This window comes from Triplophysa rosa, linkage group LG11 (genome assembly GCF_024868665.1).
Source record: "Triplophysa rosa linkage group LG11, Trosa_1v2, whole genome shotgun sequence".
NCBI classification, from domain to species: domain Eukaryota; kingdom Metazoa; phylum Chordata; class Actinopteri; order Cypriniformes; family Nemacheilidae; genus Triplophysa; species Triplophysa rosa.
In genome coordinates this window covers 21,448,606-21,460,614 of record NC_079900.1, presented here as the reverse complement: position 1 = coordinate 21,460,614, position 12,009 = coordinate 21,448,606, and the positions used below count along the sequence as shown (strand labels likewise).

General features: G+C 41.3%; 2 protein-coding genes across 2 annotated transcripts; one reads left to right on the top strand and one right to left on the bottom strand.

The window, feature by feature from the left end:
- Positions 1–47: 47 nt before the first annotated feature.
- On the bottom strand, positions 48–9,373 carry ndel1b (nudE neurodevelopment protein 1-like 1b). The gene is made up of 9 exons (XM_057346383.1): positions 9,019–9,373; positions 7,002–7,096; positions 4,891–5,044; positions 3,252–3,400; positions 2,898–3,034; positions 2,652–2,822; positions 2,230–2,321; positions 1,963–2,108; positions 48–1,327 (listed from the first exon to the last, which is right to left on the bottom strand). Exons 2-9 carry the CDS (start codon positions 7,085–7,087, stop codon positions 1,237–1,239), a joined length of 1,026 nt encoding a protein of 341 aa, XP_057202366.1. The 5' UTR covers positions 7,088–7,096; positions 9,019–9,373; the 3' UTR covers positions 48–1,236.
- Positions 9,374–9,517: 144 nt separating this feature from the next.
- On the top strand, positions 9,518–12,003 carry LOC130561808 (RING finger protein 222). Its single transcript, XM_057346384.1, has one exon. It carries the CDS (start codon positions 10,744–10,746, stop codon positions 11,332–11,334), a length of 591 nt encoding a protein of 196 aa, XP_057202367.1. The 5' UTR covers positions 9,518–10,743; the 3' UTR covers positions 11,335–12,003.
- Positions 12,004–12,009: the final 6 nt, after the last annotated feature.

Below are 12,009 nucleotides of genomic sequence, written 5' to 3'. Positions count from 1 at the left end.
ACTTGAACCTTTTTCCCTTTATTTATTTGCACATATTAGACAACCGATTTAACATCTCGATAAATGATTTTAATCCAAAGCACAGTATGTAAAATTCACTCCTCGTCAAAACATGCCATAAAGATTCTCAAATAAATTAAACAGTTGGCCCAATTTTAGTATCTACAGACTTACACTGGGCAACGCTGCTTTGTTTACAAATCTATATACATAAATATAACAAAACAGCCAACAAAGTGCATGATAACTGTGAAATAAAAGACAACAGGGGTAAATGAACTCAAGTGCTCTTGTAGTTCATGTTAAAGAACCTAAACACTGTGGAAAAACACACATTGGCTTATGTGAAATAAATAAACGGTGAATTTCAATCTCACCAGCAGATTCAGAGGCACATGGGAGAGAAATGAGGTTCATACAACTTATGTGACCTTGTGATCATGTTGCACAGATATTGATTTTGTCCAAGCTGAATTCTAAAGTTAAACAGTGTTTTTGTCAATGGAAGTTGATGTCATCATAACCGTTGCAGCTTGACAAATCTAAACATGGTATGTTTTTCCTCCATGGAAGTGCAGCTTGTCACAAATAGCGTGGATTGGTCTTGGAAACACTCAGCTTGAATTCTGAATGAGATAATGTCCAAATCTGTTGTTTCATAAGCGCTCCATTAAAGACGGTTTCCATGCGATATACCATGATCTAACTCCAGCACTATCCCGCCCTCCACAAACTGTGCCTGAAAAAAGGTGAACATCCAGTATAGACTGAGGGAACCTTCAGATCTACATCCGATTTCCCCCACGTCCCCAATACACATACATACAACACACACGCACACACATTCACTTGCATTGTTAAGCATACAGTGATGTTCACCTTAAACAAACAAAATCCCTTTTCATTCTTTTCAGCCTTTTTTATACATCTTTTAATTGTGCATCACGCTAAAAACCACTCACGCAGAAGGTCTGAGGAACACCTTTGTCGTTTTGCTGGCTTCAAGTGAGGCTAAAACTGAGAAAAGCTGATCTGCAGAACAGAGATCGGAGGAACCACGCGGTCACAGGAACGGACCCTCGCACCTGACATGCATCTGTCAGACACGCTGGAGGCACGGCATTCTCGGCATTCTCTCTTACACACACACCTGCGCTCACACACACACTCTTTTTAAGTGTCCTCTCTGTTTCCATAATGTGTTGGGATTTGTGTGGAGGTAGCTGGAAATGTCTCTCACACGCTGAGAGGGAGCATGCCGGGGGGAGACACGGCCCGCGGAGAGCCCAGGGTGGTCAGGGCACCGGGATCTAGTCCATTCATATTCCTGTGCAAAAATGATGAGCAAGCGATCAGTAAACACGAACATGACAACATGATGCTAACCGAACAATGGTGGTATCCATTCACTTCTACTGTTTGGACACAAAAGAAACGCAAGTGAATGGGTACCACCGTTGTTTGTTTACCAAATTTCTTTAAAATATCTTCTTTTGTGTGCTGAAGAAGTCATACAGGTTTGAAATGACACGAGGTTGAATAAATGATGACAGAATTTTCATTTTGGGTGAACTATTACTTTAATAGCTCATATTGTTGGTTAAAGGGACGGTTCACCTGAAAATTTTAAATTCTGTCCTCATTTACTGTATTTCCAATCCTGTATAAATGTCTTTGTTCTGCTGAACACAAAGGAAGATATTTGGAAGAATGTCAGTAACCAAACACATCTCATTCCCATTTACTGCCATAGTAAAGAAAATAAATACTACGGGAGTCAATGGAGGATGATATCCGTTTGGTTACCGACATTCTTCCAAATATCTTCCTTTGTGTTCAGCAGAATCAACAAAATGTATGCAGGTTTGGAACAATCTGAGAATAAATAAGGACAGAATTTTCATTTTTGGGTGGACTATCCCTGGTTAATGGGCAGACAGAACAGAAAGGCCAAGCTCTTACGTCTTGTCGAAATACGTAGTGTGAAGCGTATGAGAGAACTTTGTTGCGTTGCTGTTCATGAGGTTTCCATTTCCCGTGGCGTAATTCTTCCTCGCTGCCTGGTCTTTGGCAAAGTTCCTACAGGCGGCTAGTTTAGACTCCAAAGCCTGTATTTACAAAAACGTGACAGGTTTTTCCATTAGCAAATGTCCAGTGGTAAAATAAGTCAGCTGTGTTTCTGACCAAAAAATGTGCGTCATTGACACAGGGCAGAATTTGAAGAATTACCCCAACTTTCCGTAGAAGGTCACCAACGATGTTAAGGGCTGAGATGCGTGCAGACGGTGTCAGGGGGGAGTTTCCACAGCCATTGGTTAATGCTTTGAAAGGAAAAATTGGTATAAAAAAAGACGCAATTGCAGATAAGATAAACCTACATTAAGCTGAGGTTGACAGATACAGGTTTTTTTCAAAGGCAAACTACACCTCAAGGTGGCAAAAATAACACTATAGATGACAACAAAAGCAAATTACATATTCAATGAGAAAGATGTTTAACGCATACAAAAGGAAACTACAACTCCTGTTTAACTGTCCAAGGAGGTGGATAACATCAAAATGCGCCTATAATGGCCCATTAATCATCCTGGTTTACATACACTAGACTAGTCTATTAATAGTGCTGAACAAGACAAAATGGGAGGATGTACCTTTCTGTGCGATAAAAGGATGTTCTATATTCTTCCCAACAGGTGTGGCAGGGAGGGACAGGGAGGCCTGTACAGCTGAGTCAGTCTTATCAATGTCAAGTGTGGGAGAGCTGGGAGCCGACATTCTGACATCTGACGTCCTCTCTCGCACAGCCAACTCCTGCCTCAAATCTACAAAGAAAACAAGGATTAATAAACCAAATATAAACTTTCACTTCCGTTCAGCACAACAGTAGTAAACTCTACCTCTAGCTTCATCCTTAAGCCTTTGCACCGACACCAGCAGCGACTCCTTCTCGTCCAGTTCACTCTCCAGGAAGGCGTTCCTCTCTATGGCTTGGTTTAACCGCTGCTCAAAGTCCTCCAGAGATGTGATCGTGGCCCTGCACAAAACCAGCCCACCATTAAACACGCTATTTAATAACATACATCTTTAGCAGGACACTTGAGCCATGTATTTCGGTCCGCCTTGGAGTGATATAGGCTCACTTTGAGCTACATATCTGAACAGTACAGCAGTAGTTTGGAAATGCAGGAACTCGTGGCCAGGTTGGATTAGAAAGGCAGAAACCGTCGCACTCAGCATGTGTGTTTGTGTACCTCTTGGCTCTCTCCAGGTCATCGTTAGCCTGTTCCAGCTCCCTGACATATTTGTGCAGCTGCTCCTTTATGCCGCGTGTTTGGACCAGGTCGTCCTCCAGCATGGAGACCTGCTTATAGCTCTGAGCGTACTGCTGCTCCAGTTTCTCCTGCAGTCGGAGACACGGGGGAGTCACAGGGTGAGACACGATCCCTCGCAACATAACATCAAAGCAACAGTTCACCCAAAACGCCTGTTCAACCATTTTTCAATGGAGCAACAAAAAGAGATATTTAGAAAAATGTAATGGGCATTAAAGTGAATGGAGACTGGGGTGGACTTGGAATAACTTGCCGTCATATGGACGACTTTCACGTTCATTGTTAAAGCTTGACAAGCCTAGTTTCATTTATTATCGCCGAGTCATGAAAAAACAAACACTGCTTTCATCAATAAGACAGAAAGTCGTGAAATATTGGAATGATATTAAAGGGACAGTTCACCCAAACATAGAAATTCTGTCATCATTCGCCCTGCAGTTGTTCCAAACCTGTATGAATGTCTTTGTTCTGATGAACACAGAGAAAGATATCTGGAAGAATGCTTGCAACCAAACAGTTCTCGGCCACCATTGACTACCACACTAGAGAAAATTACAAATGTAGCCAATGGTGCACAAGAACTGTGTCCTACAGTTAAAAAAGATCTTCTTTTGGGTTCAACAGAACAACGAATTTTATAAAGCAATTGTTCCTACTATGTCAATGGGGGTCCAAGAACTGTTTGTTTACAAGCATTCTTCCAAATATCTTTCTCTGTGTTCATCAGAACAAAGAAATCTATACAGATTTGCAACAGCTCGAAGGTGAGTAAATGAAAACAGAATTTTCATCATTGGCTGAACTGTTCCTGTAAGGAGAAGCAGGACATCACGGTGGACATGACAACTGCTCCTGTATAGCAGGTAGCCCACTATCTCCACCTCGCTTCCATTAGTCTAAATGAGCGCATTGTTTTGGGCCGAGGCAAAATAACAAGTGTCCCATATCTCCCACAACGACGGCAAGTTCAGTCCGCAGAGTCGAATTCAGCATGTCTCCGAATGCGATCTTTAATGATGGTGTTTTGTGGGCCTGCTAGGAACGATCAAATCCATTTTTATTTGGAGATAGGGGACCGTGTTTATAAGCAGTATAAATCACAGCCCTCATGTCTCTGAGCCAAAGTCATTTTGAGGATATTTTCGTCTGGATTTTAGGAGAACAACTATGCTGTGCGTGAACTTTTCTGCCGAGTCATTAGCTTTCTATTTTCTCCGTCTTGATCCTGACATCCAATTACTACGGTGAGCTGGGGATTAACCAAGACCCTGGACACTAGCTCGCACGCTGGCCGTGCTTCACATCACACGGTGATGTTCATGGCCAAGCACAACATCTACACTGGAGATCTTTAGACATAAACAACCTATAAAAGGAGGATGTCATAGCACCGTCCTTTTGAAAAATGATAATCTTGTCAAATTGTAGTCTTTTTTTGTTAATGTCATAAAACACTTCCGGGTAACATTTTGCACCAAAATCAAGCATAAATACACAATACCATGAATTCTTGTCTGAAAACAGCAAAGCCATATGTTCGGCCTATGGACCGTCGTACCTTGAGTGTGTCCACCTCGTTCTTCAGCCTCTGGTTCTCTGACTGCAGGTCTCGGATACGATGCTCCGCCTGACCGAGCTGAGCCTCCAGCTCAGCCTCCAGCTCCCGACTGCCCTCCTGGAACTCCTGCAGCTCCTCTTGAGCGTCATGATAACTGCAGATATATCAAACGTCACTCTCTTCAGCCTCCAGTCACACATCAGCAGCCATCTGTGACCGCGACCGTGCGATCATCACATTACTTATGCAATACAAATTGACACCCAGATGGGGGTGACGCGCTTCAAGTGTTCACACCCTGACAGCTGGTGCAAGAGCAGATAATACTTTTCGGTGACTCAGGATTGTGGCCATTCAGACTGAATCTACTTTGGAGGTCGGAGGTGACGAGTCGGGGCATCCTAGTGTAACCCAACCATCACGTGTCACAATCTCAACCACAGTAAAACCACTATTTGATTAAACAGCATTAATGTCATGCTCACATCTTAGGCCTGTGATGAAGATCTACTGCATTTGCAAAATGGCAAATTTAGCCAAATGTTCAATGTGACCCCTTGAAGGTCAGAGGACACAGTCAGGTCGGAGATGAATAGAGAGGGCTGGTAGCAGGAAATGAGCTCAGCAGACTGACTGCATGGTCTTGGTTGTTTTTAGACAGCATTTCCGGGTTTGACAGGACAGCACCCTTTAACCCAGGCCATTTCCCCAGCCTCCTATTTTTGTGTGCTGAGGGAGCCTTATATCAGTCAAATCCTCCGTTCTTTCCTGTTTTACAGTTCCTATAACTCTCTAATACAGTTAAATGAGCAATAAATCAAATTGAACATTTCAGAAGAACGTGCGAGTGGCTCTGATGCTGAAAATATCTGGGACGGTCAAAAGAACCACCTACAAGTATCTATGATAGAACACCCTACTTCAAATGTACTTTTGCCAATTTCCTGATATTAGTTTCGAAGAACTTAAGAGAAATGAGAAAACAAGAAGAAAACGTCCTCTTTCAACTAACGTGACTATAGAAAGTCTTGACTCCCTTTCAAGTTAAAAGGTTGTATTTCCATGAACGCGGGTTTTGCTCCTTCCTCAGCAGGAAATTCCTGGGATTTGAAAACTTCCTGTCCTCCACCAAACTTCTCGGGCAGTAAAGCCACAACCCACATGAGTCTGAGCATGTGTTGAGGGAGTGCGAGAGCTCAGAGCGGCGCTGCTGGAGAACCAATAGAGACCATCACCAGACACACATTCAGCAGAAGAGTCTGTGCCAACTGTGGCCTCTCTTTTAGATCACAAACATTCCCTTTCCACGTACGGTCATGTCAAAAACACAGTCTGTGCTAAATGCTAACACCTAAACATTGTGTTTAAAGCCTGCTTTAATGGCGATAACTGCAAAAAGGGTATGAGAACAATGAGTGACTGAGATCCTTTAAAATCAATTGGTTTTACCAACAGCAAAGGGTACCACATGTTACAAACCAGACAAAACACAAAAGCAGAAACTGGACAGATGGGGCTATTGAGCATCTTTACAGTGTTTCTGTAGGTCTCTTTTGTCAGGGGTAATGAAAGCTTCTGTGTATGTGTTGTGGTATTTTCTCAGTTTTTCCATGACAAAAGGTGTTACAGTAACTTTACAGCCATTCATCACCTGATGCTTCTGTCTGTACACGTGAACACAAAACAACCCCTAAATTACAATCCTCTACGTTACATGTTTAGCTTTGTGTGGAAAACCTTTGCACGCATTTACTTAAAAAATGAAAAGTGCTCTAAAACGAAAAGAGCTAGATCAGTTGTGTCAGGTTGAACATCAATGGTTACGTGTCACTTGGCACAAACCAACATGACTGTAAATGAGATTTGAGACCGACGGAGCCGTTAAAAATAGCTGTTTCCTGAAAGCTAATGACAACTTGTGACATTAGTGAATTTTGCGTAAATATATTCTACGCCACATAGATTTGTAACGACATGAGTGAGTACATGACAGACTTCTCAACAACAACTAACAACTACAAAGTTAAGTCAAGTAAATGCTTACTGTTGCAAAAAAAAAAGCTCAGTTGACTGCTGCCTTTATAGCGAAACAGACATAGTTCATGGCCTACCTCTTTTTGTATTTGAGAGACAAACTCTTCCAGTAATTGATTTCCTCGTCTTTTGATGAGAACTTCTGCATCATCTCTGTTTCCATGTTGGGGACCTGTGGAAGCCAGAGAGAATTAGATCCGTCCTGAGATTCTCACAAAGTCTCATCATTCGTACCACTTACAGCAGTTTTGCCCCATGAACAACCCCACAACAAATCTAAAGGAGAGGGCTCATGGTGTGTGTCCTCATTTGACTCCTCCTACAGTATCACTGTATTTGCTCGCTCGCCATTTTTTGCAATTTGGACAGTTTTGCTTGCTCACAAGTTATTACAACAGTTTTGTGTGATGAACAGGGCATTTCAGTCTTCTCCCAATACAAAGCACATGCGACTTGAAAGAACTTCGACATGGAACTTTTTTAATCACCGACTCCTCATTCTTTTCTTGATTTGGGTCATCATTTGTTTGACCCGCACAGAGATCCACTGTTTCTCTGAGACCTGCCTCTGTATCATCTCACTGATCTCTTACTAGAGGTCATTATATGTCAAGATGATCATTACATCAGATCATGATGAGGAGCAGAGAGATGATTCTTGCCACATGACCTCCCAAGTTACCAGCAGCAGATGCACCTGTTTTGCTTCAAAAGCAGCAAGAAATGCTTCACATATCTGTGCTCTGGATTCACAGGAGTGTCATGTGGTTCAGTTTCAGTGCAAGCTCAAAACACTCCCCAGATTAGCGAAAATAAATGTACATCACGAGACACTAAAAACAGTAAAGATAATATCATTTTTTAATTTGATTTGCCTTTGCATGACTGTGGGAACAACGTTATTACTTTATCAAAATCCTGCAGGGCAAGAAAATGACAGATAAGATAATATCAACGAGGCTATATGAGACTTCCTATGTTTCCATTATGTACTAATGCAAAACCATCCTAGAGCCACTCAAAGTGAGTCCAAACATATAAAAAGCCACTATTTATAGAAATCACATATACCACAAAAAGGTGCCGCATTACTATAAAGGGACTTCAACTGTTTGTACTCCTGAGGTCAGTCAAAGCTGATGTCATTTCAGTAGTGTCCATTTAAAAAGTCTTAAGCTAACTAGACAGTGTTCCTCACTCCACCCACATCCCATTCCTAACAGCGAGGCCATCTGTCCGGCCACAGAGCGCCTGTCCCGGGCCACACCACACGACTACTTACCTAAACTCTGGGCACAGTCAGAGGTTCAGAAGAGAGGCCAGAGATTACATTTTTCCAGCATCACAATCCAACACACAACACCCTACTGAGTAACAAACCAAATCTAGTGAAGAGACCTTTGATATAGTTCAGCATATACGCTACATTATCAAGGATGTGTAAAACGTCACGTGTTCTGTTATTTATCTGTCATAAATGCTCAATTCAAGCAGTGTTGATTTGTTTTTCAAAGTCACCTCTATCCACGTCAAGACGCAACATTTGTTATTTATTAACGGTAGGACGTTGGAACATCATTTATACAATTTATATTCATGTGCCAGATATAATAAAGTCCGTATTCATTTGTCATGGACGTCATGACGCAGGACAGAAATGACGTAAAATGACAGATAACTTGACCAGAGGTGACTCAATGAATAAAAACATTACTTTTTCATTTCTATTAACAGCACAAACCCTTAATGAGAATGCGCCTGTCATTACAGTGTCTGAAGGCTTGTACACGCGATTATCAGTTTAAATTCGCGGTGGTTCGTTCAGGTTGATGTTTTGTTGGGCAGGCCAGCGTGACGTGAACAGCCTTAACAACTATAGGTCAATATCTAATATTGTCCACAACAAAATCACCATGAAACCAAGCGACATCCGTTTCTGTTTCTCTCCGTTATCATCGGTTAATCGGAAGTCATGTTGATTGTCTGACAGACGAGAGCAACACATCATATCAGCCACTAAACGTTGAAGTACAAGTAAGTGTCGTCACAATCATAAATGATATATAAAATGTGTTTAAAGGCGTCAAATCTTACCTTAGCATGTCCTGTTCCCGAAACCAGCTAACAGACGCGGCTCCTCCCGTGCGCTTGAGAGTCGGCAGATGAAAATGCCAACGCGACTCCACTGATTTCCCTCTTCAGCTTCCGGTAAAGATGACGACACCGCGTCATTGCGTCACGGTGGCGTCAGGGAAACTTTCGCAGTGCGTACTCTTGTTAATTATGCCAGTAAAGCTATTCTGATTCACAAATTTACCGACCTGTTACTTTCGGTGATGTCTGGACAGAGTATTATTTCATTATACAGAAAGGATAGACTGTCTATCAATTGTATGAAACGGATGAACAATGTAAAGAATGTCTTATATACACAATACACACCACCAGATGGCGCTATCTATCTATCTATCTATCTATCTATCTATCTATCTATCTATCTATCTATCTATCTATCTATCTATCTATCTATCTATCTATCTATCTATCTATCTATCTATCTATCTATCTATCTATCTATCTATCTATCTATCTATCTATCTATCTATCTATCTTGTTAGTTAGTTAGTTTGTTAAATTACTGTTTTATTGTATTATTGTTTTATTACAAACATAATTTAATATTTAAATATTTATATGAATCTATCTAAAAAAATTCTGTGTATCGACGCTTAGTTATTTAGTTAAGCTTTATTTTAGGCACAAAACACATCATAACTAAGAAAACATACATTTATTATTAGTTACAGTAGTTAGTTAGTCGTTAAATGTTATTACAGACACAAAGATCCGAATCAAAAAGACAAAGAAAAAATACAAACAACAAATGTAATATTTAAATATTTATATGAAAAAATATAAGATAATATAGTAAAGCTTTATTTCAGGTACAAAACATGTCAGAAAAACAACACCCTTACGAAAATTAACCATGGTTTTTTTTGTGGTAGGCTACTGTAGTAACCATTGGTGCATTGATTACTAAGGGCAAAACCATGGTTTTACTACAGTAACCATCGTTTACTATGGCTTTTACAAAAAACATGGTTTTCAAAACCACACTGCGTAAAAATCCGTAAAAACAGGGCACAATAATATGAAGGAATTCTCCGTATTCATTTTTTACAGTTGTTTTACCTGTATTTTATATTTTGCACTGCATTAAATAACATTTCAGCATTAACAGAAATGTCCGTAAAATAAATGCAAAATGTACTGGTAATTTTCTGCCAGTACTTTATCTGTTTTTTTACGTGTGCATGGTTATTTTGTGATAACCATTGTTTTACTACAGTAACCATGTTTTGTTGGTTTTAACTGTAGGTAAACCATGTTTTTTCAATTTTAACTGTAGTAAAACCATGGTAAATTTTCGTAAGGGCATATATACAGACATATTACAGGTGACGTGTTCAAAAGAATACTATAACATATTTTACAGCATTCAAGTATTTGCTATTAACCTCACTCGAACAAACATCAAACAAGACTGCACTTGAACTTTTAATCAGCAAACTTGAACGCACAAGTGCACTTGTGTAATGTTTACTACTGTTGCAGTTGTATCTAGTCTAGCAACATTTTTCCCATGACAATGCTCGCGACGCGCCGTCACATGTGTTTTTATCTTATGGGAGTTTCCGCTTACATGCGCCAGTTCGACTTCGACTCTCTCTTTCTGCGGAATCTGTTTACCTCGACACTCTCACGCAACTTAATACCAGTCAAAAGCACCCAGCCGCGATTATTTACCTCAGAGATATGGATGACGACGCTCAGGACAGCGAGTGCCCGGTCTGTTACGAGAATCTGTCAGACAGTGTCAGGACGCTCAGCTGCGGGCACCGTTTCTGCCATGACTGCCTCGTACGAACCCTGCTGAATGCCAACCTGAACAGATCTATTCAACGGGACAATATCATCTGTCCGGTCTGTAGACACCTTACATTCATCGCGAAGCTCCACGGATTCACAGCTTCAGTTGCCGAAGCCAAAAACACTGGGAAGACTTTAGAGGTGCCACCTGTGTCCACCACTGTGTTGTCTAGGAACGCTGGGAGGTCACGAGGTTTGGGCTGTATCTGCGCGTGTCTAAGGAACATCACATGCAGACTGTGTAGAAGAAGGCTCATCTGCCCTAAAGACTCTTCTGTTGTGTTCATCATAAGTGAGGCTGGTCGACCCATGGAAGAGAGTGACGTTATAGACATTGGAACAACATCAGCCACGCAACACAGCTACAGCCGTGGACCCAGATTTTGCACAGTCTCCTGTTGTCTTCTCATCTTAATGATCACGTTCACCTTACTGGCTTTGGTGGCCGCCACGCTTCCATGGGTTCTGTTAGCTTGAACAGTGTGGCATTTTCGCAGATATGATCCATTGACCTGGGTACACTTCGAAACCAGTCTTGGTTTTTGTGAAATTACTGGTTTCACAAGTCACAGTAGGCTGAATAACAGAGGGTTTCTGGTGAGATCATTTCCAAGGCTTGTTCTGGCATGCCTTTGAATGACTTAGAGGGTGGACATACGGCTATACGGAACATTACAGAAAATGGCGACATTCATATTGTTGTGTTACACATATTGATTTTGTTTTCAACCAAGGAACTCAATGTTATCTGAGCCCATTGCAACTCATCTGTCAGAAGACGTAGACCATTTAAACTTGCGAAGACGAGCTGGTCACCTGGTCGTCACTTGATCTCCGAGAAACCATTGTGAGATTCAGTGACATCTCACATGGACGGGGAGTTTGAGAATGGGGAAGGGTGGCTTTCCAGTGAACCTGTTTTACAGCATTGCTTGGAATGATACACACCCTCTCGCTTCTCCAGAAAGTCTTGTCACACAGGCTGGCAAACGTCTTCGGTTAGTTTCAGCCCTGAAATGACTGATAGGCCTCACATTCTGCTGAACTTAATAGTCATACCAGATTGAGATGTGCACCAATGCTTTCTCAATGTAAACCTATAGGAATCTGCTGTGTACATGTTTATACAAGAAATTATCCCCATTGGCCAGT

Coding starts and splice junctions, on each gene's coding strand:
- ndel1b (XM_057346383.1), bottom strand. CDS start 7,087: ATGGAAACAGAGATGATGCAGAAGTTCTCATCAAAAGACGAGGAAATC. Junction 5,045..7,001: donor TCTCTCAAATACAAAAAGAG/GTAGGCCATGAA, acceptor ATATATCTGCAG/TTATCATGACGCTCAAGAGG. Junction 2,109..2,229: donor ACCTTCTACGGAAAGTTGGG/GTAATTCTTCAA, acceptor TTGTAAATACAG/GCTTTGGAGTCTAAACTAGC.
- LOC130561808 (XM_057346384.1), top strand. CDS start 10,744: ATGGATGACGACGCTCAGGACAGCGAGTGCCCGGTCTGTTACGAGAAT.